Below are 25,147 nucleotides of genomic sequence, written 5' to 3'. Positions count from 1 at the left end.
GTTTCATTATGAGCACCGTAGCGCAAAACATGACGTGGACAAGGAAGTAAACAAGACTTTCTGTCGTGCTTGTCGTGTTTTGTACAGCCGTATACTCACAATGAATCCTTACCAACTAGCCCAGCTGTCCGTTCTATTGTTGGTTGCTGTGGCAATTAATAAGAGCACATTCAGATGAACACAATAAAAGCCAAATTTACAATGAACTAGTTTACTCTTAGAGCGTAAGATATTAACACTACAGCAAAAGCTTGTCCATTAGGATGGCACAAGGCAAACAAAATGTAATAACAATAAAAAAATGAAGAAGAGGCCGATTCATCCAAATGCCAAATTGTCAAATGGACAAAGCAAGACGATCAGTATATGTCTACTGTAGCAACACCACAGCGGTGGCCACATGGTTGAATGCCTGCCTTGGCCGAGGGAGGTCGTGGTTTCCAAACCCCATTGCAGCAGGTCACTCACCGGTCATAGAAATGGGCAAAGATGTCCTCCTTCCCGACGCATGGTTTTCTTTCCTGGGAAAGGAGCCCGTGCCATGCAAAATCTAGTTGAACCTCATGGGAACAACAAAGCCCAGAACTCTCTGTCATAAATTTGGGTCTGAATGTCTTGATATGGCCCATATACAAGTAAATGTGCATCTCCTTTGAATAACACATGTGCTTGGAGCTGTGTGCAACAAACTGGAGAAACCTTTATTTTAGCTTTGTTTCCTACCTAATTTGTTGTCTCTGGTACACAACCACAGAGCTGGAATTTAATCCCTACGCCCCATCCAGACTAAGTTGTGAGAACTCATCAGCACATGCTGGGCTGCAATTGGCATTGTGCTGTGCCTGACGGAGAAAGAGGGCACACGTCCGCCACACGCTTTGTCGTGGTAGCGCACTGTTGGGTCATGGCAACACGGGGCCTGACGTGGCAACAAAGCCCCTGCAGCATACCGGTCACAACATCTGCAGCTAGGAGCAAAACATGCACGCCACACAAAGTGTCGTTCTGAATGTCATGTCGGCTCACCACATTTGGAGTAGCACTTGTCGTGCTCGTTTGCAGTCGCACCACCTGGGCAGGCAGGTTCCAGTGTGCGCACGAATACTTTGCAGCACTAGGCCTCGGCACTTCCATACATCAACGTGCAACGCACTCTTCGCACCCAATGCAAACACCCAGAATCAATGTGGTGCGTGCTAGCACACTCTAATGCCTGTGTCTGGTTAGGCTTTACAACAAGCATGCTGTTACGAGGTAAACTTAACCTTGGACAGGCTTGGATTACCACCTGTGCACTGTACAGGCAGTGCAGGAGCAACAACGTACGCACAATTTCTTGGCGCACACACACCTGCCATTGCACGGTGGCCCTCTGTCAAAGATGACACGGGTGGAAATCACATGCCACAGGATGCCTGGAGACAAACTTCACAATGACGCTAGTGCTCAAATCAATAAGCTTCCTGCCAATGAGCTTCCTGCGCCTATGTGGTTGTCTCGTGTCTCCTTATTACGTCCGTTGTTTTATTTGGCACCTTCGTTGTAATCCTGCGAAAGGACTATCAATATATACGACGGAGGAGACTGATAAATCTCTGTGTACCTCGTCAATATCACGTGAGGACAGCGTGCATGGCTGCAGCTGACAAGGTGACCACTTGGGAGAAAGCCCAGCCACAAACAAGTTTTTCTCTAAAATACTGCAACCATATAGGGATGCAGCTTTTACATGGCTATGGGCCCTTACACGGGAATTACACAGAGATTAGGACAAATTACGGGAAACAATTGGTAACATATCAAGCTATACAGATTCTAAGTAAACAGAAAGACATAATAAATTGGACAACCGTCGCCTCGTTCAAGAAAGCACGCCGCCAATGCTAGCGATCAAAATCCATGCTAGCCCAACGCTTCGGTTCAAACAAAGGTCTCGAACGAAGCAAAACTGTTAAATCTATCGTCCGATGCCCCAAGAGGTCCACGTTGGACAGCCAGATGTGGGGTTCTCACACCCGTACTCTTGGGACAAAGGAACGACAACACAGTAGAGCAAACAATCACAACGGCATTTATTGCACCTTTCATAGATCAATGCCTGCTAGCCGAGTTGCTATCCACAAAACATGCCGATGGGCGCGCAACAAATCTAGGAAGTCCGACTCACCGCGACCGAATAACGAGCGAATATGTTTGCCCCATGCTGGATCCCAACGCCTGGTCGTTCGCGCGTACGGTCACGTGAACGGTGGCGCGCTCGAAGGCGGCCACGCGAGACGGTCTCGCAGAAGCATGGGTCGGCGCACGCGCGGGACGTCGCACGGACGGCGCACCGCGTTTGCCGGCCCGCCGCCCAAGACCCAGCGTCTTCTCCCTTGCACCCAAGTAAGCCCGCCGCAGCGCAACACTCGCGCTATCTCTCGCACTGCGCTTCAACCACTCCGACCGCCGCGTGTGCGGCGAAGCCGCACGGAGGCGGGGGCTATGCAGGAAAACAAGATATCCGGGGACGCGCGAGAGTCGCGCATCCCCACAACTGGTACATAATCGTTCTCTACATATCTGTAACATGATACAAGGTCTACTAGCTATCTAACACATGAATCCTGTGTGACCTTTTTTATATGTATGTCTATCTACGTGATCTGTGTGCACATGTATGCATCTCATACTTCTTATCTGATGTATTAGAAGTAACCGTTTTTCCTTCATCGGCTGTACATTGAGTGCAACTGTAATCGTAATATAATGTGCACCTTGTTGTATATGTTATTGTATGCGAAAATGCTGTATGAACTGAATGGGGGCAGGGGCCCAGTCTGGCTATTTCAGCCTTTAGTCTCTGTCTCCGCAGGAAATGCCCTGAAATAAAGTGATTTTGATTTCTTGATTTTTTTTAGTACAGTAAACTTCCATTATTCGACACCAGTTAATTCAACCCCAGCTGAAGGTCTCAGCCAGTGCCATATGCATTTCCGTTTTGCATTTCCGTTATTTCGATTCTAAACTTGGTTTTCCCTGATGAACTAGAACTTGATCAGTCATCACGCATGCATCTAGTACCTATGTTGACTGCAATAGCAACCCTTTCAGTGGCAACGCCTGTCTCGGCGAAGCTTGGGGGACAGTGAATAAGTCCAGCATATGTCGTCTCCCATCGAAAACGCCTATTTTTGGCCTCCCCTAGGTAAGTTTTCAAGCAATAACCGTAGCTCACAGTGTTTCACTAGGGTATTTACCCAATTCTAAAACGTACCCTTTATTATTTCTTTTTCAATAAAACTGTGCTGATAACTGCTGTGCAGTGCAATCAGGGCACAATAATAAACAGCCTTAACGACATTTGCATGCTTTACCACATAACACAGATGTATTGCAGCGAGACTAACTATAATAACTGTGCACTGAAACAGACTTTAAGAAGCCAGCTGCCCTTATTAAACACATATTAAACCCTTGCCCACTTTTTTTGCTAAAAAATCAGGTGGGCATTAGATTTCTCCTTTGTTTAGGAGTTTTAATGTCATTTCTACATTAGTTTTCTTCTTTGGACACATGAAAAGTAGATGCACATTGGATGTGGGGGTGTGTTAGAATCAAGAAAATACTGCCAAATGAATCAGTGATATGCTTTGACGTTTTTTCTTAATATTGTTTAATTTGACCTGCCAGATAATTCAATTAAATTTCGTCAGTCCTGTAAGAGTCAAATTAACAGAAGTCAAGTGTGTACGGTATTGTTATGCTGTGAATTCTGGTAGACTCAACTCTATTTGGAATAAAATCAACGTGGAAACTAACTTCTTTTTCATCTCAAGCCTATGTCGGAGCACTGCCCTTTGAGTGGCAGTGGGCAAACTGTGTCTAAACATGCGACCACCAGCTGAACTGCCCTCGCATCACAGTCCCATGCCTCTGTTTTTTTTTTTTCTTTATTCACAAAATGACATACATACATAAAAACACGTTGGCCTACTTGGACCAACGTGACAAGCTAAAATTTCTTGAACTCTGGTGTGGGGTTCTCACACCCATGCTCTTGGGACAAAGGAACGACAACACAGTAGTACAAACAATCACAAGGGCATTTATTGCACCTTTCATAGATCAATGCCTGCTAGCCGAGTTGCTATCCACAAAACATGCCAATGGGGGCGCGACAAATCTAGAAGTCCGACTCACCGCGACCGGATAGCGAGCGAATATGTTCGCCCCATGCTGGATCCCAACGCTTGGTCATTCACGTGTACGGTCACGCGAACGGTGGCGCGTTCGAAGGCGGCCACACGAGACGGTCTCGCAGAAGCATGGGTCGGCACACGCGAGGCACGGCACGTCCGCACTCCTCGCTGTCGCGAACCCAAGAGAGAGCGCCTTGTCTTGCGGCGCCCAAGTAAGCCCACCTGTCGGCGGTCGTTAGCAGCGCAACACTCGCGCCATCTCTCGTACTGCACCTCAACCACTCCGACCGCTGCGGGCGCCAGGCCACGCCGCGAAGCCGGATTACAGGAGACGCGCTATGCGGGAAAAACATATCAGGGGACGCGCATCCTCACACTGGACACTCTCCTGCTAAAGTTGCCACACCTGGCTGCCACCAGCAGTACAATAAAAAGAAGGGGGGCAATGACCTTTTTCGAGTTCCAAAGTGCATGGTGGTTGGCGAGGTGCATGAACTTGTACATCAGGTCTGGCTGGTTCAGGTCTGTCGCCAGGGAGCACAGCTCTCGGTACGTGGTCAGGCTGCCTCTGCACAATGCAACAAGGATGATGCAGTGACTCTCTTTACTCTCTTACCAACATGCTTATTACCAATTACAATTAAATTACAATAAAGCTGTATCAAGCATTTAATATTAAAAGTGAAATTTCAAATGTAAAGCCATCTACAAACCATTATGAGTCGAAGCACGTCTTTTGTAGAAAACCACAAGTAAGAACAAATTATGGTGTGCAAAGAATTGAATTTCAGTAAACACATTTTCTTAACATTAACAAACACACTGAAAACTTATGTATGAGTGTACTTATTTTAAGAACACAAAAAGAGTGTTAAGGAGTCTTTCCTGTTGGCCAGAAAATGGTACAGTGGACTCTTTTTAAACGGAACCTCGAGGGACCAGGGAAATTGGTTCCATTTATCAGGAGTTCCATTTCCTGAAAGACAAAGCTGAATACAAGTGCATAAATACAAAACCAACCAACCATGAAGATGGTGTTCCGCTTAAGAGGCAGTTCCATTAGCCATATTTACTCGAATCTAACGCGCACTTTGTTTCTGACAAAACGGGTCCGAAAATTGAATGTGTGTTAGAATCGAGTACGACCCTAAATCTGCGTTACCATATTGCCATCGGCATTTCAAAATGGCCGCTTTGTACACGCTTTGAGCCTAGCTGCCATAGCTTCCTCCATGTGCTGTAGTATGTGTACACCGTTCATCTTTCCATTTTCTGCGTTTGGTCTGTTAGCATAGAAGTGCCAACTGCAAAGACATAGGATGCCACACTTAAAAGGAAAGTGATCATGTGTGCAGAGACGGTCGGAAATCGGACCACCCCCACCATGTGCATTTGGAGTTCCCGAAACTTGCATACAGGACTGGTGTAAACAGAAGAGGCGTATACGTTCTGCTCCGGCAGCTCCTGCGTATGAGGCGACCACGCAGCCACTATCTTGAAATTGATCTGCGATAGAGACAGAGTCTATGCATCTAGACGCACCGCGCTATGTTCTCGTCACTTAGTTTGTGTTGAAGTGAGAGGCCGTAGAAAGGTCAATTCGGTCACTCCTGCTACAGCACTTCCTCACTCCAGCATTTTGATAAAAGAGGTTCTGCGGTAACTCAGTGAGACGTGTTCACGTTTGCTTGTGCACATGTGACGCAATGATTGTTAATTTAGTTATAAGCGAAAGTTCACAAGTTCATACGCCCAATAAAACTACTATCCTTACTTTTCATATAGCTGTCCACCAATTTGATATCGCAATTGATGCTTCGCCTTCTGGGCAAAACTGTGACTTTTTCTATTTATCGCAACTTTAGTATATTGGAAGTAAATTTTTGTTTTTTCCAAATGAAAGAAAGTTGCAGTTCTGAATGAAAAAATGAGGTGCGCGGTACAGTAGAGGACTTTTATTTTTTTTAGGTCACGACAAACGGTGTGCCTTACAATCTAAGGTGTTTTTCTTTCCTTTTTTTGGTCACAGAAAACAGGTGCATGTTGCAATCAAGGGTGCGCCAGAACCAAGTAAATATGGTAAGCGATTTACGTTTATCGAGATTCCACAGTATATGTATTGAGTGTGAGTGTTGTTACACAGTGTTATTAAATGTGCATCTTTGGAATGTGTTCCAGATGGTGAGAATAGCTTATGTTCCCTCTGTTATCAAGTGATGTTGCTGCTCACTGTCAGATGCTATGACTGCTTGTAGGGAAAGAGAGAGGTTGCATTAAGAAAATAGGCATCTGCAGGGGGATGGGCCTCATCAGGCACTTTTCCTTTTGACTCCTTCTAAAGTGTACCCGTAGTCTTACATTTTGAATAAACTTCACTAGACTTCAAACACTTCGTTTGCACTTGTTTCATGGTATGCCATTTGTAAATCAAGTCGGACACTTTTCTGTCCGACTTGATTTGTGCTTGACTGAAGCTCTCCCTGTTGGCTTCCTACTCATCGCATGATCATATTCCTTGTTTTTTCCAGGCGTTTCTTTTTTTAACATGCAAGTGTGTTATGCCTGGCTCAACATAAAAATTTATGTTCTGTAATTACGTCATGCAATCATCACCACGTGAATTTCCTGGCATAACCACAGAGCGGCACCACTTTATGGTTTGGTAAGGATATTTAAAGAATGGTAGGACAATACGGAGGTAGGAGAGGGCATTGCCCGTGGAAGGAGTGGATGGAAAGTGGAGGCAAAGAAAAATGATGAGCCTGCCAGTCACTTGTTTTTAAACGCACGCTCGCCCTCAGCCTAGAGATGCCACTCGATGAGCACGCTCGCCGAAGGCAGGTCTCCTTACCTTTGCATAAATGGATAGACAAGCACGGGCACTGCTGCCGCAGCTCTAAAATACGTGCTCACCACTGCATTGAATAAACCTAAAAAATAAAGAGTGGGCACGGTGAAGCGCATCGACCAAGATCGCTAACCATGCGATTTGTTTACATCCTACAGGCTTTGCCCCTGGCATTTGGTGGAACACTATCGATGCCGGAAGTTTTGCCATGGAAGACGCAAGATTTCACCCGCCTACTGTGCTGGTACCTTTGTCACCGCCATGAGCATTCCAGTCCCATGGACTAAACAGGGTTTTGTGAAGTCATTGGGCAGCAACGGTATAAAGGAATTGCTGTACATCGGTCTCATCAGTGGGCATGGTGAAGCGCATCGACCAAGATCGCTAACCATGCAATTTGTTTGCATCCTACAGGCTCTGCTCCTGCCATTTGGTGGAACACTATCGATGACAGAAGTTTTGCCATGGAAGACAAGATTTCACCGCATACCGTGCTGGGACCTTTGTCACTGCTACGAGCACTCCAGTCACATGGACTAAACAAGGTTTTGTGACGTCATCGTGCAGCAACGGTATAAAGGAAGTGCCGTATGTAGGTCTTGTGCACGGCGAAGTGAATCGACCAAGATCACTAACCATGTAATTTGTTTGTATCGTACAGGTTAGTTACCCCTACTCTCTATATAGCGATGACAGATTTCTAGTTATTCTGCCATGCCCATAAACATGTATTACCATCATGTATGACTGCTCTTTTTCTTGCAAATTGCTACACTGTGGAGATATTGAAGAAAATGCTGGTCCTGCTGTCGAAGATATGTTTAGGAAACTTATGGATGGTCAACAGGCTATAAGGGCTGACATTGCTGACTTGAAGAACCATCTTGAGAGAACAGAAAATGAGATATCAAGCTTTGAAACCCGCCTGACCGAAGTAGAAAAATAACTAGAACCAACGGATCGATCAGGTGGCAAATACGACTGCTAATTTACGGACAGTAGTTTCCAGAATTCAAGAGACTCAAAAGTCAGCACATGCTAAGCATATGTTAGAAAATCCTAGCAGGAGATCAAACTTGATGATATTTGGCATACCAAGCATTCCAAATGAGTCTGATTTGACCTTGCGCGAAAAAGTAATCAAAGAAATTGTTCAAGAAGAACTCAGCGTGTACTGCACTTCAGTTGATCGCATTCATAGGCTTAGTAAACCTTGGAAAAACAGACCGATTATTCTATATTTCCACGACTACAGAGAAAAGGAGGCATTGCAACGTAACGCGTGGAAACTGCAAGGTACGAACATATATTTACAAAATGATTATTGTGCGGACACCCTTCGTAAACGCAAGTTGCTTTGGGCCAGAGCAAGAACTGATAATGACAAAGGGAAAAGGACCAGTTTGGTAAATGACAAGTTGCGCATCAGTGATCAATTTTACGTATGGGACGACAATACTATGACATGGAAAGCACTACCAAACAAAAAGGCCCCATCACCCTTGAGCTAGCAATCGAAGGTACAACAGTTCCACCTCCTTTCACTAAATGTACACATTGGAATCTAGTTATTTTTGTATGATCCGCATGTCTGCATGATTACTGAAACTTGGCTTCATAACGATATTAGTGATGATGGAATTGCTCCACTCGGATACTGTGTGTATCAGCATGACAGAGATTCCTGAGGAGGCAGTGTGGCCGTTCTTGCAAAACATTGCCGTTATTACTACTGGTGATCAAATTGCTGATCATGAAAGTTTGCTGCTAAACGGGTGTTTTTGTGGCATTAAATATTTTCTTTGTGCAGTGTATAGCTCTCCCGATGCAGGCAATGGGTATTTATCACAACTGTACAATCAATTACTTAGCTTATGTGGCAGAAATGTCATTATGACGGGTGATTTTAACCCTCCTGCCGTCAATTGGGATCAATTAAGATACCGTATTTACTCGCATAATGATCGCACTTTCTTGTCAAAAAAGTTGACGCAAGTTCAGAGGTGCGATCATTACGCAAATTAAATTTGCCGCGAAAGAAAAAAAAAATTTTCATCCTGCATTTTCTGCGGGATGACAACAGGTCAACAAACAGGCGGCTGCCGCTGAACAGTGCGGGACACCAAAACAAAAATGGCGGCCGGCGGAGTAAGCCAAATGCACTGAACGTGATTTTTTTTTTTCTTCTTGCGAGTACACAAAACAGTTGCTTCTTCATCAGTAATGAATAGTATCGTAAATATCAGCAAGCCTGCGACAATAACGTAGCCATGTCCGCTGTGAGGGGACAGAAACAGAAGTGAGCGTGCATAACTGCCAGTGACATAGAAACACATGGCGGGCATGCTGCGGAAACTGCGGCATTTATCTTCACTGCTATCCTAATACAGCACGTTTCCGCTAAGGGTCGGCGAGTATTTTAGCTGTGTTACAAGCGTTGGCATATGAATAGGGTACACTTTTAACGAATCAGTGTAAACGTGGCCACTGTCGTTGTTGCTCGCGATTCGTTGCGTGCCTACAAGTGCAGACGCGAAGAATTGAAAGGCGCCTTTTCTGTTTTGTTGTTGTTCTTGACCAAAACCATTATGAAGCCTACAAATAATAAAGCCAAGGTAAGTTTGGTTGTAGTTTCTTTTTTTTCGTGGAAGTGCAGAAAGTGATGAAAGGAATGAAATGGGGCATCTGCTTAAGAATGTTTGGTGCGTACAGACCGCTTCGTATGTCTTCAAGAGTCATTCGTGTGGCATTCGACAGATGGTGTACGAGATCATCATTGCCTAGACTTGGCACACGACAATCACTGCAACACGTTTGGGGTGCGATCATTACACGGGAAAGAAAATAAATCAAATTTTGACGTCAAAATTCAGGGGTGTGATCACTACGTGACAGTGATCATTATGCAAGTAAATACGGTATGATGTTCCAGAGCAATTGATGTCATCTTTGATATGATGTTTTGTGTAAATTTAGAGCAAATGGTGCGTCAGTTCATGCATGGTAGATCCATTCTCGATCTGCTGTCTATAACAGAAATGTTTAATGGTACATCGGCATCAGTGCTGCCAGGAATCTCAGACCATGATTTGATTTATTTTGATTGGGAACAAACAAATAATAGTCCTAATTTAGCAAAAGAAAAACTCCTAAGTTGTTCGGGATTTTCATAATGCCGATGACGTTTCAATAACTTATCTAGAAATAAACCTTGACTTGACAGCAGTTGACATTGAGACTTCATGGAAGGATATTTCCAAAATGAAAATTGGTGACAGCATAATTACTGATGTTCGACAGATCACAAAGCATTTTAATACGTGATTATTTTCACAGTGTCTTTACGAAGGGCGATGGTTATGTACCTCAGAGAGCAGGATCATGCATAGCCGATGATTTAACAGTGACACGTGAAGGCGTCGTGTCTATGCTTCTTAATGTTAACCTACATAAAAATCTCAGGACCGGACGGTATCCCAAATGGTTTCCTGCTTCGGTATACGGAACCCATATCTCACTTCATGACACACTTCTTCAATTTATAAATTGCAACAGGTGAAATTCCAGATGGCTGGCGCTTAGCACGCATTACTCCGATTCCTCAAAAAAGCAACCGTTTATCTGTGAGTAACTACCGGCCCATATCTATTACAAGCACATGTTGTAAGTTGCTGGAACACGTAATCTCAAAGTACATTAACGATTTTCTTGAAAGTCACGATGTGTTATCACCCCATCAACATGGCTTTAGAAAGCACATACCTACAGTTACACAACTTGTATTGACAGTATACAATCTTGCACATATCCTTGATATGGCCTTTTTGCTAGATTTTTCAAAGGCATTTGATAAAGTGCCACACAGGAAGTTGTTAAACAAGTAGGCATGCTTGGGTCTTCAATTAAATATTATTAATTGGATTGGTGCCTACCTTCGGGAGAGGTGGCAATTTGTACATATTTTAAATTGCTCTTCTGAACTCTTGCATGTTACTTCTGGCGTGCCCCAGGGAAGTGTTTTGGGACCTGTTATTGTTCTTGATTTATATAACTGACTTGGCGACTTCATTCATGGTGGTGTTTGCATTCAACTGTTTCGCGGATGACTGCGCTGTTTTTGAGGAAATCAGTAATCTAAATGATCATGCAATATTACACAAGAAAAACTACAGGCCATTGGAGACTGGTGTATTCGATGGGACACAGAATCAATACAGAAAAAGTGTACTTTTGTGTGTTACGAGAAATAAAACACCTAGTATGTTTACATACTCAACTGACCAGCGTAACATACAGAAAGTAGATAAATGCAAGTACCTCGGTATTATTTTAAATAACAAACTTACCTGGTCATCACATATATTGGCTATTTGTACTTCAGCGCTATGAAAATTATGGTTTCTCAAAAGAAACTTAAAAGTGCACTTCCTAATGGTAAACGTATAGCATATAGCACATGCATTAGGGCTATGCTCGAATATGCTTCCATTGTCTGGGACCCCCCTAACAAAAATTATATTCTAGAGCTACAGCATTTGCAAAGAAAAGCAGTGCACTTCATATTCAAAAAAATATAAAATGACTGACTCACCCTCCTTACTTATGTAGCAACATAACATCCCATCTTTACAATCCCGCAAAAAAGTCAATAGGCTGGTTTTTCTTCATAACTGCCTTGCAGGAAACATAAAAGTAAATATACCAAAATTGCATGCGTCCCCACTCAACTAGGAAAACTAGACACACCCATAGCAAGACACCTGCCCCAATTTTCGCAAGGACGAATTCATACAAATACATATTTTTTACTAAAACAGTGTCGGACTGGTATGCTCTACCCCCCACTGTCTTTTATTCAAATGACGCTGCACGTGACAAAGAGCATAAGCTTTATTTTCAAATTAATAACATTCGAGTCTGGCGCCTTTTTAGTGGGTCTGGGCACCTGCTGCGGACACGGTTCGAAGACCTTGTCTCGAAGCTGCTTCCTCGGCTCGCTGGACGGCCCAGTGTTGTGCTGTCAGGTTCGAGCTGAGCAGTGCAGTCTTCCAGCGCGAGCAGAGGCTGGCGGTGGAAGAGACGGAGGGGTCGGCACTGCCTGACTTGTTTGTTAAGCCCTGACACTCCCATAACAAGTGATTAAGTGTGGAAAACTCGCCACATGATGTGCATCTGTTTGTAATGTACATGTCTGGATACATGGCATGCATGACTCTGGGGTTTCTGTAAGAATCCATCTGTAATTGTCTGAAGTGTACTGCTTGCGTCCTGTCTAAACTAGCATGAGGGACGCGTCTTTGTAACTGGTAGTGTGTCGTCATGTCGTGGAACCTGGTCATATGATCTTCCCACACCCAGATGTTTGCAGTACCATGCGGGGGCTCTTCCTCCGATGATGCTTGGTGAGTGAGGCCTTGAGCAACGCGGTGAGCCGCTTCATTGGGGGTGCTCAATCCAGTGTGTGTCGGGATCCATAGCAAATGCCTTCGGCTATCGAAGTCGGCCTCTCCCTGGTGTATGAGATGTCGCTGGAGTATGTGATATGCCTTTTGCGAGATGCGCCCATTTGCAAAATTGCGAATTGCCGTTTGTGAGCCGCAGATCCCGTACCGTATTTACTCGCATAATGATCACACTTTTTTGTGAAAAATATTGACGCCAATTCAGGGGTGCGATCATTACGCGAGTTAAATTTCCCATGAAAAGAAAAATTTTCTTTTTTCATCCCGCATTTGCTGCGGGATGACGAGCATGTGGCTGCCACTGTAAGTGCGGGACACCAAAACAAAAATGGCGGCCGGCGGAGCAAGCCGAACGCGCCGAATGCGATTATTTTTCTTCTCATGAGTATATTACGCCCATTGAAACAGTTTCTTCCGTATCAGTAATGAATAATATCGTTAATATCAGCAAGTTTGCAACAATAACGCAGCCATGTCCACTTTGAGGGGACAGAAACAGAGATGGGTGCGCTTAGCTGCCAGTGACATAGAAACACGTGACGGGCATGCTGCGGAAACTGCGGCATTTATCTTCACTGCTATCCTAATACAGCACGTTTCCACTAAGGGTCAGCGAATATTTTAGCTGTGTTACAAGCATCAGCATATGAATAAGGTACCCTTCTAGCGTATCAATGTAAACGTGGCTACTATCGTTGCCGCTCGCGATTTGTTGCATGCCCACGAGTGCAGACGATAAGAATTGAAAGGCGCCCTTTATGTTGTTGTTGTTTACCAAAACCATTTTGAAGCCTACAAATAATAAAGCCGAGGTACGTTTGGTTGTGGCATTTTATGGAAGTGCGGAAATCTATGAAAGAAATGAAGTGGGGCATCTGCTTAAGAATGTTGGGTGCATGCAGACCGCTTGGTATGTCTTCAAGAGTCGTTCGCGTAGCATTCAACAGATGGTAAGCGCGATTATCATTAACTAGAATTGGCACACGACATATTGCTGCAACAAGTTCAGGGTGCAATTATTACACGGGAAAGAAAAAAAATCGAATTTTGACAACAAAGTTCAAGAGTGCAATCATTACCCGAGTGCGATCATTATGCGAGTAAATACGGTATGTTGCTTTGGTTTGTGTGAGGGCCAGTGTTATGGCAGCTTCCTCTGCCGCTTCGGCTTGTGCCGTGTCCACGGTGACGCTCATGAGGTGGTTGCCTCGATGGCTAGTAACTGCCGCCACGAAACTCTTCCTGTCTCGATAACGGGCTGCATCGGTGGGAACCACCTCCTTGTCATTGGAGTAACTTTGGTTCTTGTGTTGTGCCCTGGCTTTATGTCTCTCCGTGTGGTTTTGGGGGTGCGTGTTGCGAGGCAATGGGGGTACGTATAGTTGCTCGCGTATGGTTCTTGGAATTCCTACTTTGATGCCGTGCTGCGAGTGTTATGTGATGCCGAGCTTTTCAAGCACATGTTTGCCCGGGCGGGTCTTGGATAGGCGCTCAAGTTGGGACATTTGTTGCGCCTCCACGAGTTCTTTGAGCGTATTGTGTAAGCCTAGTTCTAAGAGCTTGGTGGTGCTGACTCCTGGCAAAAGTCCCAACGCACATTTGTATGCCTTGCGTATGAGGGCATTGAGCTTGTTTCTTTCCGCAACCGTCCAGTTGTGAAACGCTGTCGTGTACTTTATTTGAGAAATGACGAAGGCTTGTATGAGTCATATGACGCTGCCTTCGTGCATGCCCGCGTGTTTGTTGGTGGTGCGTCGAATGAGCTGCATCGTGCTGGTGGCCTTTGCCGCCCTTGTGTTCTATCATCCTTCCTAGTACCCGGATCTCGTCTACCATTGGGATGGGTAGGCCATTTGATGACGTTAATTGGATCTCTTCCTTTTCAAGAGGGGGTGTAGCCTTTAGGCGGGCACCCCTTTCTGACTGGTCTATATAGCAGCAATTCGGATTTTTCAGCCAAGCAAGCGAGTACTGTGCCCACGAGGCACGTTTTCCACGCATTGGATGGCCAGCTATAAACGTTGCTCGATCGCTCTGTCACTGCCCGCTGTCATCCAGATCGTAATATCATCCGCATATCGCGTGTGATGCAGTCCTTCGATTTGAAGCAATTGGTCGGGTAACCCCAGCAGGACGAGGTTGAAGAACATCGGCGAGATCACCGAGCACTGCGGGGTACCCAAGCTCTCTATGTTGATTTTTTCTGACTCTAGTTGTCCCACTCGTATGCAAGCGGTTCTTCCCATGAGGAAGTCTCGGATGTAGTTGTACGCTTGCAGTCCGAGATTTAGCTTGTCTATTTGTCGCAATATGGCATCATGGCAAACATTATTGAAGGCCCTCTTCACATCCAGCCCGAGGACGGCTCTCATCGAGCGCCCCGGATTGTCTATGATTTGATGTTTTAGTTGCAGAAGGGTGCCTTGCATGTCTTCTGAACCCAATCATGCTGTGTGGAAATAATTCGTTGTCCTCGAGGTAATCCGTGAGTCTATTGAGAAACGCGAGCTCCATCAACTTGCCCACACAGGACGTGAGGGAGATGGGGCGCAGGTTCTCCAGCTGTAATTTCTTGCCAGGTTTAGGTATCAGTATGATATTTGCTTCTTTCCATTGCTGGCGTAGCTTGCCGTGCACCCAACACTCGTTAATGTATTTTGTGAGTTTCTCTATCGATCCGTAATCGAGATTGCGTATTGCCCTATTGGATATTTGATTGGGGCCAGGGGCCAACTTGGTGTTGAGTTTGACGAGGGCCGCCTGGATTTTGGCAACGGAGAATTCCGCGTCTAGGGTGGTGTTGCTTTCTCCCAAGTAGTCCAGATATATTTGCGGTGACGTTCGGGATATGTAAAGGCGTTCCGCATCCTGTGGGAATTGTTCTTCCATTCTCCCGTAAGTGTATATGATTTTGTATATGCCTTGCATGTGTGTGGTCTTGGTGTTGGTACCCATGCAGCGCGTGGCGAGTTGACCGTCCATCTCCGCGCATTTCTCTTCCCATTATTGATGTTGCAGGTTAAGCGCGTGCTTTTCTATTTCTTTGTTGAGCTGCGCTATCCATTTAAACAGTTTCCTATTGTGTCTCTGTTGTTTCCATCGGTGCTGCATGTGGGTTTTGGCTTCCCACATGTGCAGCAACCGGGAGCGCAGCTGTCGACGAGATAGTTTGTGTCATGCGCTCAATATCCCATTGCAGTTGGTCAATCCATTTTTCTATATCTTTGATGTCTTCCACCTGTTGCTCGTCACGATGTTTGCACAGCTGATTCCAGTTGGTGATCTTCATTTGATGACCGGCATTGTGTTTCTGCGGGCCATCTTCTGCTTCTATAAAAATAATGTAGTGCTCGTTTCCCAAGTGTTGCACAGTATTTGTCCAAGTGACTTTGCGTGTGTTGCACATAAAAGTGAGGTCCGGCGTCGTGTCAGTGCTGACGCTGTTGCCCTGCCTTGTTGGTGCCGCGGGGTCGGTGACCAGCTTGAGTCTGGCATATTGCGCCGTTGCCCATAGTGTCGGACTAGAATGCTCTACCCCCCACTGTTTCTTATGATGTTGCACATGACATAGAATGCCTGTATTAGGATTGTAATTAGTGTCCCATGTCTTGTATTATCTATCTTTGCTGTTTTTTTTATCCTGCCTGATTGTTACTTGCTTGTTATAATTCTGTTTATTACTTGTGTAGTGGGGATGAAGCAATGCACGCAGCAGTGGGACACTGTCTAGGTGGCAAGTGCGAGTGTAGATCGTGAGCTGTTGACGCCGGCTGAGACTGTCTTTGCTGTGCCAATCATGCAGTCCTCCCGCCTGCCGTCCAACCTTAATAAACGCCCTTTCAAAGTGGTGGAGGTGCTGGGTACTCAAAACTGGAACTCCGAAGTCGGACGCTACCAACTGCCCCGACAATACCTGACGAAACCACCCAGCAGGCCGCCGCCCTATCCCCGCAGGTTTTCGTAACCGGCGCGCTGCACCAGCACAATCCTCCCTTCTCTAGTGGAAGAGATGACCAGGATGTGGAAGAGTGGTTGGCAACATTCGAAAAGGTGAGCGGCCACAACAAGTGGGACGACCTGTCAAAACTCCAGAATGTGTCGTTTTAGCACGCGATCTGCGCTCACACCTGTTGCCTAGACAGTGTCCCACTGCTGCGTGCGTTGCTTCATACCCACTACACTTGTATGCCACTCCTGCATGGACCACACGGTGGTCTGCAGTATTGATAAATAAATAAATAAATAAATAAATAAATAAATAAATAAATAGACAAACAAACAAATAAATAAATAAATAAAATCTAGGGTGCCTAGTAGCCTCCGGGGTGCTGCTTGCACTGTGTAGCAGCACCTGCCTCGCGTGCTTGCTATTGCTGCTACGACTTCTCCCTTCACGCCTCACTTTTGTGTTATGACTGATTTCTTTAAAAGAGAGATCAACCAATTTTTCTCAAGGTTTGTGAATTGAAATGAAATTGTGGGACTGTGGGGATGTTGACATGGGTGGCTCTTCGTTAATGTTTGAATCCAAGGACACAAAGATTCTTGCATTTCATCCCGTATTGCAATGTGGCTGGAAATCGTACCCACTGCCTCGTACTCAGCAGCGTAACGCCATAGCCACTGCATCACAGCAGCAGGATGGTTTTATGAACGTTCACTGAGTCTTAAATTACTGCATTTCCACCATCTTGCATTAAATTTTTTGCTTTCCATTTGTATAACTGTCGCAGCACTGCCATAAGATTTTATTTAAATGCTCCTATTCTCTTGCCTTTTCAATCAGTTTATCAATCAGACATTTTACTCATGTATTAATGTACGTGGTGGGGTGAAAAGATCAGGCAGCTTTACGGGTTCTGCCCCTGTATGCTTCAACAAAAGCCTAACCTTTTAACAGCTGTCTTTTAACATAGTTACATAGACCTGCAATGTACCATTCCATGAACATAAAGTTTGCCTTTTAGTGCAGCAAACTCCACACACTAGAGACTGATGTCGACAAAAAAAGCAACTGATGTACTTATAATCTAGCAAGAGGTCATGATGTGGTTTTAGACAAGTGCTTCACATATCAGTGCAGTTTACATCTTGCAAGTTCATGACCATTTGCCGAATTTCAGGTCACACATCTCGTTCTTTTAGTAGTACATAGTACTTTTATTTCTTACATGCACATACAGTTGAACTCGTTCGTAACGAACTCAATGGTTCCACAAAAAGTTCCAGTTGAATCAGTAGTTCGTTTAAACGGACTTGCCCTTCAAGATGCGCAAAAGTTAATGACGGAGTAGCTGGCACCAGCAACTACGATTCTAGATCAGTTGGGTCCGACAATCAGATTATTTTCGGTACCTCAATTTTCGTTCCCAGCACTTTCCTGCGTAAGTTTCTGTTAAAAACCTCGTCTCAAGAACAAAATGCAGCATCGCAGATTCTTTAAAACAGCGCTCGGCTGGTTCCAATGACTTGCTATTTCGAAACTGCGAGCACATCTGCTGCTATTTTTTTCTTCGAGAGCTTGTGATATATTTTACTATTGGCAGGACACGAGTGGATTCTCAAGAGCAAAGCGCTCTAGTTGGAAGCAGAGACTACTATGGCATTTGCAAAGCTCTTGCCATTGCGGCAGCAGCATTAGCCACACGCGCACCGAGAGCCGCAAAGTTACATTTTCCATGTCGCTTCGGCCGAAAAAGTGCAAAGTTCGAAAGGTAGAACACTGCTGTAAACTGTTATCGTCAACAACGCAATTGAAGCGACAGCAAACTGTAACCGCCAAATGTTTGCAGCTCTGCAAAGGCAGTGACGCCATTCTGTTGCATGGCCGTGCACACTCCTTGTACTGCGAGCAATAGAGAATGCAGTGAAATGTGATAATTTTATAACCAATAGATTGTTACATCTGGGGTTGTTCACAAGTAGGTTCGACTGTATAAACAAAAAAGGGGGACATAAGCAAGAGTTACTTCTTGCATCTCACAAGTACTGCATGAATAGTTTGCAATAGGCATAATTTCTTGCAGGTAATCACGTGTAACACATTGTTGGACAAAGATGAACGATAACAAAGTGACCCTAGATGGTCATAATAAGAAAGAAAGAAAAATGGCTAATAAGGAGACAGTTTCTATACGGTATTAGCAAAAAACAATTCATTTGTGCTTATGCATAAGAAGAATAGTGCATGCTAAATATAAATTTTAGGCAATGTTGGCAAGCAAAATGAAAAATTGTCATCCCTCTAACTTGTACCACGTAGTTACAAAGGAAACCAATCAAGTCTCCTTTGTAGCTTTGTGCTACAGTCGGGTAGATGGCAATTTTTCCATTTGTGAGCCTAGCTTCACCTTGCAGGATTCCGCAGGACTGATTTTCTATGCTACATTGGCTAGTGTTCATAAGTATAATCTGTTTCTCCAACAAAATTTGTTTAGCCTCTTTTCTAAAAGCTTCTCAACGAATACCAAATTCTAAGTGATCCTGATGTATCTTTTTTGCACATGTAAAGTTTGTCATGAAGACATTCCCACACCAGAGTAAAAACAGTGACAGTGTGCTGGTGGCAGCTAGATGCATGCTGAAAAAAAAAAAAGAATAAGGCAAGCAGCAAAATTTACTTTCCATTGAGATAATGGGTCTTGGAGATATTTCTTCTGGCATGTCATGTGCTGCCGAAAATCAGTGCGCCCAGTCAAAAATTAGTGCGCGGCAGTGACTTCACTCGAGAGTGAGGCCCTCCCATGATTGTCTTAGCCGCAATGAATACATGACTATGACTACATTGGCAAGTTATTGTGCAAATGGCTTGACATGCGCTTTTCTCTGCTGAGGTGGCCGTATCTTTTGCAGCTCTTTCGGTGCTTTAAAATAATACCTTTCCCTTACTTTCAACATTTGATGCCTAAAGAAGAGAAGACACGTGTGTAAAACAGGCAACGCTCCCCTGACAGGTTTCATAACAGTGCAGCTTTTGCTTGTAAAGCACAATCAGTTTTCTGTTGTACAATGAATATTTTTCTAGTAGCCTTTGAACATTTCAAATTGTCAAGTGTGCACAATGAAACCTAAAATTGGAACAAAAGTATCCTAAATTTTACCCCCGCAGCCATAGCATAGGTTAAATCATGGGAAGCAGGCTACGTACGTCGCTCAGGGAGCCAGACATATCCTGCTGAACCACGATCATCCTCAATCTCCAAAGAGTAATAAAAGTTATGTGAAGTTACTTGTTCCACATTTGTGCTCTTAAAAGGCAAAATTTTATGATGTGCAATGTCATAACAGAAACTTGCTAATGTTATTAATACTAAGAAGTGAGCATTGTTTAAAATAATGATGAAAATATCTGTTCATTATTAAAAAACAATCCAATATTCAATTTGCATCTGGCACCATTCAATTCCTATTCGATTTGACCTCAAAAGTTACTATTTGCATGCTTCTAATAAATATCAAATCCTGTAGCACTACTACAAAACACATACTGTGGTGTGTATTCACAAAAGTATGGTTCATAAATTTTGCTACGTTTTCCCTGTGTGGCACCACACTTCCCTTGCACACAAATCTGCTCTTCCTTTCCCGTATGGATTGTTTAAAGCCACAACATCCCTCACACATGAAATGTTACAGATGACCATCACTCATAAATGAGCCTGGCAATACAAGTGTCACCTATGCAGACAAAGGCTGCACCGAACAAGAGACAAAAGACTCACCCCGCAGGCGTGCTTCCTAGCGTGCCTTCATCAAAGAGCCGGGTGTCCTCGGTTACTGCCACAGTGGACCTAGATATGCAAAACACGAAGTCAGCAGTGCTACTCGGCTCAGCCTTGAACAGTGGGCAGCTCTCTTAGCATGTCACACAATGCAAAGAGGTTGGTGCTGTGTATTTCTCCCTCTGCTGCTTTAGTGTCCAAGTGCATCTTGGCTCGCTTAGGGCAGAAAGCCAGTACAAGACGCAAGTTCCATAGCAGCCTCTTTCATAGACGGAGCACTAGGCTTCACTGTTCCACAGTTCCCAGTTAGAATTTACACAGCTGCATTATTCTGACTGAAGGGTTCAGTACTGAGGACTTTGATTAGCAGCAATGGCTACAAAGTCTCAAACATATGGTGTGAAACCTAGAGTCTGCCTAATTTCTCAGCTACTGTTGCTTACTATCATTCTTGCTCTTCCACACTGCCATTCATTTACTTTACCATTCAGTTTCTATTTTGTGCCAGTTCATGTCATGATTGATTAAACCAAATGCACTTGATACAGAAAAAAATAAATGAAATGCTAGTTTGATGTTCATAAGCAAAAAAAAAAAAAAAAAAGAAGAGTGGGTCAGAGACATCAGCAAACGAAGCAGAACATGCACTTGTGAAGCGGGGCACAACACACCATGTGGTGGAATCTCGACCTCTGTAAACAAACAAAGGCATAGGTGCAGTGCAAACCGCAACCTGTCACTTTTCCAGCTCGCACTTTGCAGAAGAAGCTAGTTAATTTTGGCGCCTAGTATTTCACGCACATACTACACACATGAAGTGGTCACATCAAACATACAAAACTGTATGGCTTACACTCACAATCCTAACAATTAGTTAATTCGACATCGCATAACCTTGTGAATGCCATGTGTGCCGTTTTGGTACTGAGAGCACGGCATGTGTCCAAAAAGTTTCACGCTACAACACTGAAGTCAGCAAGCCAGTGGTGCTGCCACATCACCTCCCCCTCCAACATTGTCAACACAATCAAGCCAATCAAATCCAAAGCATTTTGGCATGCAGATCACAGATTTGCAGCATTCTTAAAAGTACACTAAAGGCAAGTATTAAGTCAAGCTATAGTGATAGATTTGTGCTCGAGAACCTCTACGGTGTCAATATATTACCGTTGCCATCAGTTCATCTGTACAAAATGTTTTTTGATAATTCAACGCGTTTCTTTGCTAACCCCATGAAATATAAACTAATGAGTCTTTATCTGTACAAAGTTACAAACTTGGACAACACACCAGAAGCTATGAAAGCAGTGTGGTCATAGAAATCTAGTTAAGTGGCTTTTGAGCTCTGACATCATCTGGTGAATAACTTCTTCATATGACAGGGCTGCAGGGCATGGAGCCCATGTGGTGTCAAATCCGACATCCATAAGTGTACCACATTTACTCTATTCCAACACACCCTCGACTGTAACAGGCACCAGTTTGCTGTGACCTAAAAGAAGAAAATTCCTTTACAGTACTGCGCACCTCGTTCTTTCATCCACAAATACAACTTTCTCTAGTTTGGAAAATAAAGATTTACTCCCAATGTACTAAAGTTGCACTGAATAAAAAAAAAGTTGTAGTTTCGCCCGAAAGGTGAAGCACTGACTGTGATAGCAAATTAGTTTGTTATACGAAGTAAGGGTGGTAGTTTTATCAGCCGTATGAACTTAGAAACACACGCTTACTAACTAATTTAACAAGCATGGTGTCACACACGCACAAGCAAACATAAAAACGTCTCACTTGATGACAGCAGAAACTCGCCATCAAAACGGTGGAGTGAGGAAGTGCAGTAGCAAGAGTGAGCGAATTGACCTTTGTGCTGCCTCTCACTTCAACGTGAACTAAGTGATGAGAGAACAGCGCGGTACGCTTAGACTCTATCCCAATCGCAGATTGCTTTCAAGATAAGGGCCGATGGTACGCAGCAGCCACGTAAGTAGAATGCCTCTCCTTCTGTTTGCCCCAGTCCCACAGGCAAGTTTGGGAACTCTGAATGCCTGCTATGGGAGGGGGGGGAGGGGGGGATCCAATTTCCATCCATCTCCGCACATGTGATCATTTTCCTTTTAATTGCGTCATCATGATGAACTCGGTGTGCCTTTGCAGTCAGTAGTTCCTTGCTGATAGAGCTAGGCTTGAAGCGCATACGAGGCGGCCATTTTGAAATGCCGATGGCAATATGGTGACAAAGATTGAGCGTTGTACTCGATTCCAATATGCACACAATTTTTAGACTCTGAATGCTCGTCATGCAATTGGATTTCCGTACGTCTCCGCACATGTGATCACTTTCTTTTTAAATGCGTCATCATGATGAACTCTGTGTGCCTTCGCAGTCAGCAGTTCCATGCTGATAGAGCTAGGCTGCAAGGGTGTACGAGGCAGCCATTTTGAAATGCCGATGGCGATATGGTAATGCAGATTAAGGGTCATACTGGATTCTAACATGCACGGAATTTTTGGACCCATTGTATCGAAAAAAAAGTGCACGTTAGATTCGAGTAAACACAGTATGCCTCATTGCTTCCAGTATGTGGCACACTACATTTTTGTTGTGAACGCAGGCAGCACACTGAAGGAGAGGCTGTGAAAGGAGAGCCTTGTCACTCTACTCATTAGGTGGTGAAAAAGGTTCAAAAATGAAATGCCTGCTTTGTACGAATTTCTTTCACAAGGTGCAATTATATAGTCCATGTGAAGCCAAATTACATGATGCATTTGACTGTGAATGCCGGCAGTACCAACCAGTGACACCAGCACCTGCAAGTCGAGGCCAAATGGTTCGCTCACCTGCGGCCTGAGGTGAGCGTGTCCAGCAGTTGGGCCACCAGCTGCTCACGGCTTGCCTGGTCGCTCAGCTCGTACAGCAGGCTCAGGCACTTGGAGGCTACGCTCTGCGTGAGGTCTGCACGCGAGGTGCACTCAGTGCGGTCACTTCTCTCAAAACAACCATGGCAAACCAAAACCATGGCAAACATAATAAATTAACATAGTACTTTAGAAATGAACAACATTATGACTGCCAGATGGCATGTTTAGGATAATCATCAATATGGACTTTCTTTAGCATCTCACTACAGAGCCACAGAATATACTTTGTGCCTGAAACTGTTATTGTTTGTTCACTCCATAGTGTCACCTTGTAGTGACGGTGAAGAATGAGAAACACTGGCAAAAGTGTGAGTTAAGGATCTAATGCTTTATTGGGCAAACTAGTGACCAGAAGGACAATCACCGCTCAACATGACGACAGATGCAAGAACTGTTGTTGGTGGTCAAATTTGCTCTCATGGGTCAAACACGTTCACTATTTAAAATGTTCAAGCACACATTCCAGAGTGATTGCTGGTGCTCACATACATTTGAGAATGTAGAAGAAGAGTAGTTGCGATGCACACACACAATCTGATCAGACGACACATCGCCTTTGCTATATAATTGGTGACAAGATTCAAGAAATTTTGGACACACTTGGTGTCTGACGTGTGGAACAACGACTTCATAACAGTGATACTCTCATGCCACATATAAAACATGGGGAAGTATATCTTCAAATGACGAATTGTACGTGGATTTGGCTAGACTTTGTCACTCTACTTATCTGACTCCTCTTCTGAACCATTAAAGAACTTCTTTGTTGCACAAATTTAAACCATTAAACACCCTCTTCATTATACTAATTTGAACCCCCGAAGTACTTCACCAATGTAGTCAATTCAACCACTCAAGTCCCTTTTCAGTGCACTCATTTGAACAATCCAAAGCTGGGTTCACTGTAATCAATTAAAAACTCAAGGCCCTCCTGACTCAAAGTCGCTTAGGTAACTAAAGGCCCACCTCAGCATACTCACTTGAACCACTCAAGGGATTTTTTATGGTAATTATTTCGACAACACAAGTCCCTCTTTCCTGCACTCATTTGAACCGCACAAGGCCCTCTTCAGTGTATTTATTCGTCTCACTCAAAGGCCCTTCCTTGCACTCACTTGAACCACTCAAGGCCTTCTTATGCGTACTTTCCTTTACAGTAAAGACTGTAGAACACATTGTATAACTGCATGCATCCATGATAAGTCACACAGGACCACCCTACTCACCACTGCGGTCGGCCAGCAGGTTGAGCAAGGCTGCCTGGATGTGCTGCAGCTGTGACAACACCGGATTCTGCTGGCTGCAGCGCTTCAGCAGGCCCAGGGTCCACACACATGCCGCCTGCACACGCCACAGCACAGCTGATGTGTGACACAGCGTTTGGGAAAGAGCAACACTGGTGGCACACTGAGGCAGTGCAACAGGCAAAGACGCAGAAAAGGAAGCGATGCAGGGGCTGATTGGCACATAAAAGGGTTGATTCTGCACTCGACAAAATTAGTCACTAAAAATTGCAGTCTTTTCTCCCACATAATGATCGCACCTGCAACTCGACACAGCGAAGGGAGGCCCAGTTTTGATTTCGAGGGGTGATGATGATGACGATTGGCCCATGTGAATTGCATGTTTCCTAGCATTACTTAGCCCCATTTGCAGAAAAATGGTACTCCTCCATATTTTCTTTTTGTTCGATCAGGCCATTGGTTATGTTGACACGTGCCTGAAGTCATTGGATTGCAGGCATGTGTTGCAATAGGGCAGTATGCAAGCTGCACCACCGACTTCAAGCTCATAGCTGTTAAGCACTCTTTGGACAATAGCAACCAGACGTCGAGAAAGGATTTCAGCATCGAAGTATGCATCCACTATCGGACAGTGCTGCACAAAAAGCTGAAGGCTACCGTCAAGACACACTGTGCCATATCAATTGACGTGACACAGAATGAGGCTTGCCAAATTGCAAGAAAGCAGGGCCCTTCAGGGTGATTAGCAGCTGGACAGCGTGCTTCATGACGC

At 44.5% G+C, this 25,147-nt stretch overlaps 1 protein-coding gene across 2 annotated transcripts in view; it reads right to left on the bottom strand.

Annotated features, from left to right (window-relative positions):
• LOC142573223 (proteasome adapter and scaffold protein ECM29-like) overlaps positions 1–25,147 on the bottom strand; it is a 297,184-nt gene that overhangs the window by 213,971 nt on the left and 58,066 nt on the right. For both annotated transcript variants that reach the window (XM_075682816.1, XM_075682817.1), the window contains exons 7-10: positions 24,358–24,472; positions 23,051–23,165; positions 20,213–20,281; positions 4,632–4,749 (exon numbers count right to left, since the gene is read on the bottom strand). In XM_075682816.1, the coding sequence (XP_075538931.1) occupies positions 4,632–4,749; positions 20,213–20,281; positions 23,051–23,165; positions 24,358–24,472 (417 nt within the window). The remainder of the gene's footprint in view (positions 1–4,631; positions 4,750–20,212; positions 20,282–23,050; positions 23,166–24,357; positions 24,473–25,147) is intronic.

This window comes from Dermacentor variabilis, chromosome 2 (assembly GCF_050947875.1).
Source record: "Dermacentor variabilis isolate Ectoservices chromosome 2, ASM5094787v1, whole genome shotgun sequence".
Classification (NCBI taxonomy): domain Eukaryota; kingdom Metazoa; phylum Arthropoda; class Arachnida; order Ixodida; family Ixodidae; genus Dermacentor; species Dermacentor variabilis.
This window is presented reverse-complemented; position numbering and strand designations above follow the sequence as displayed.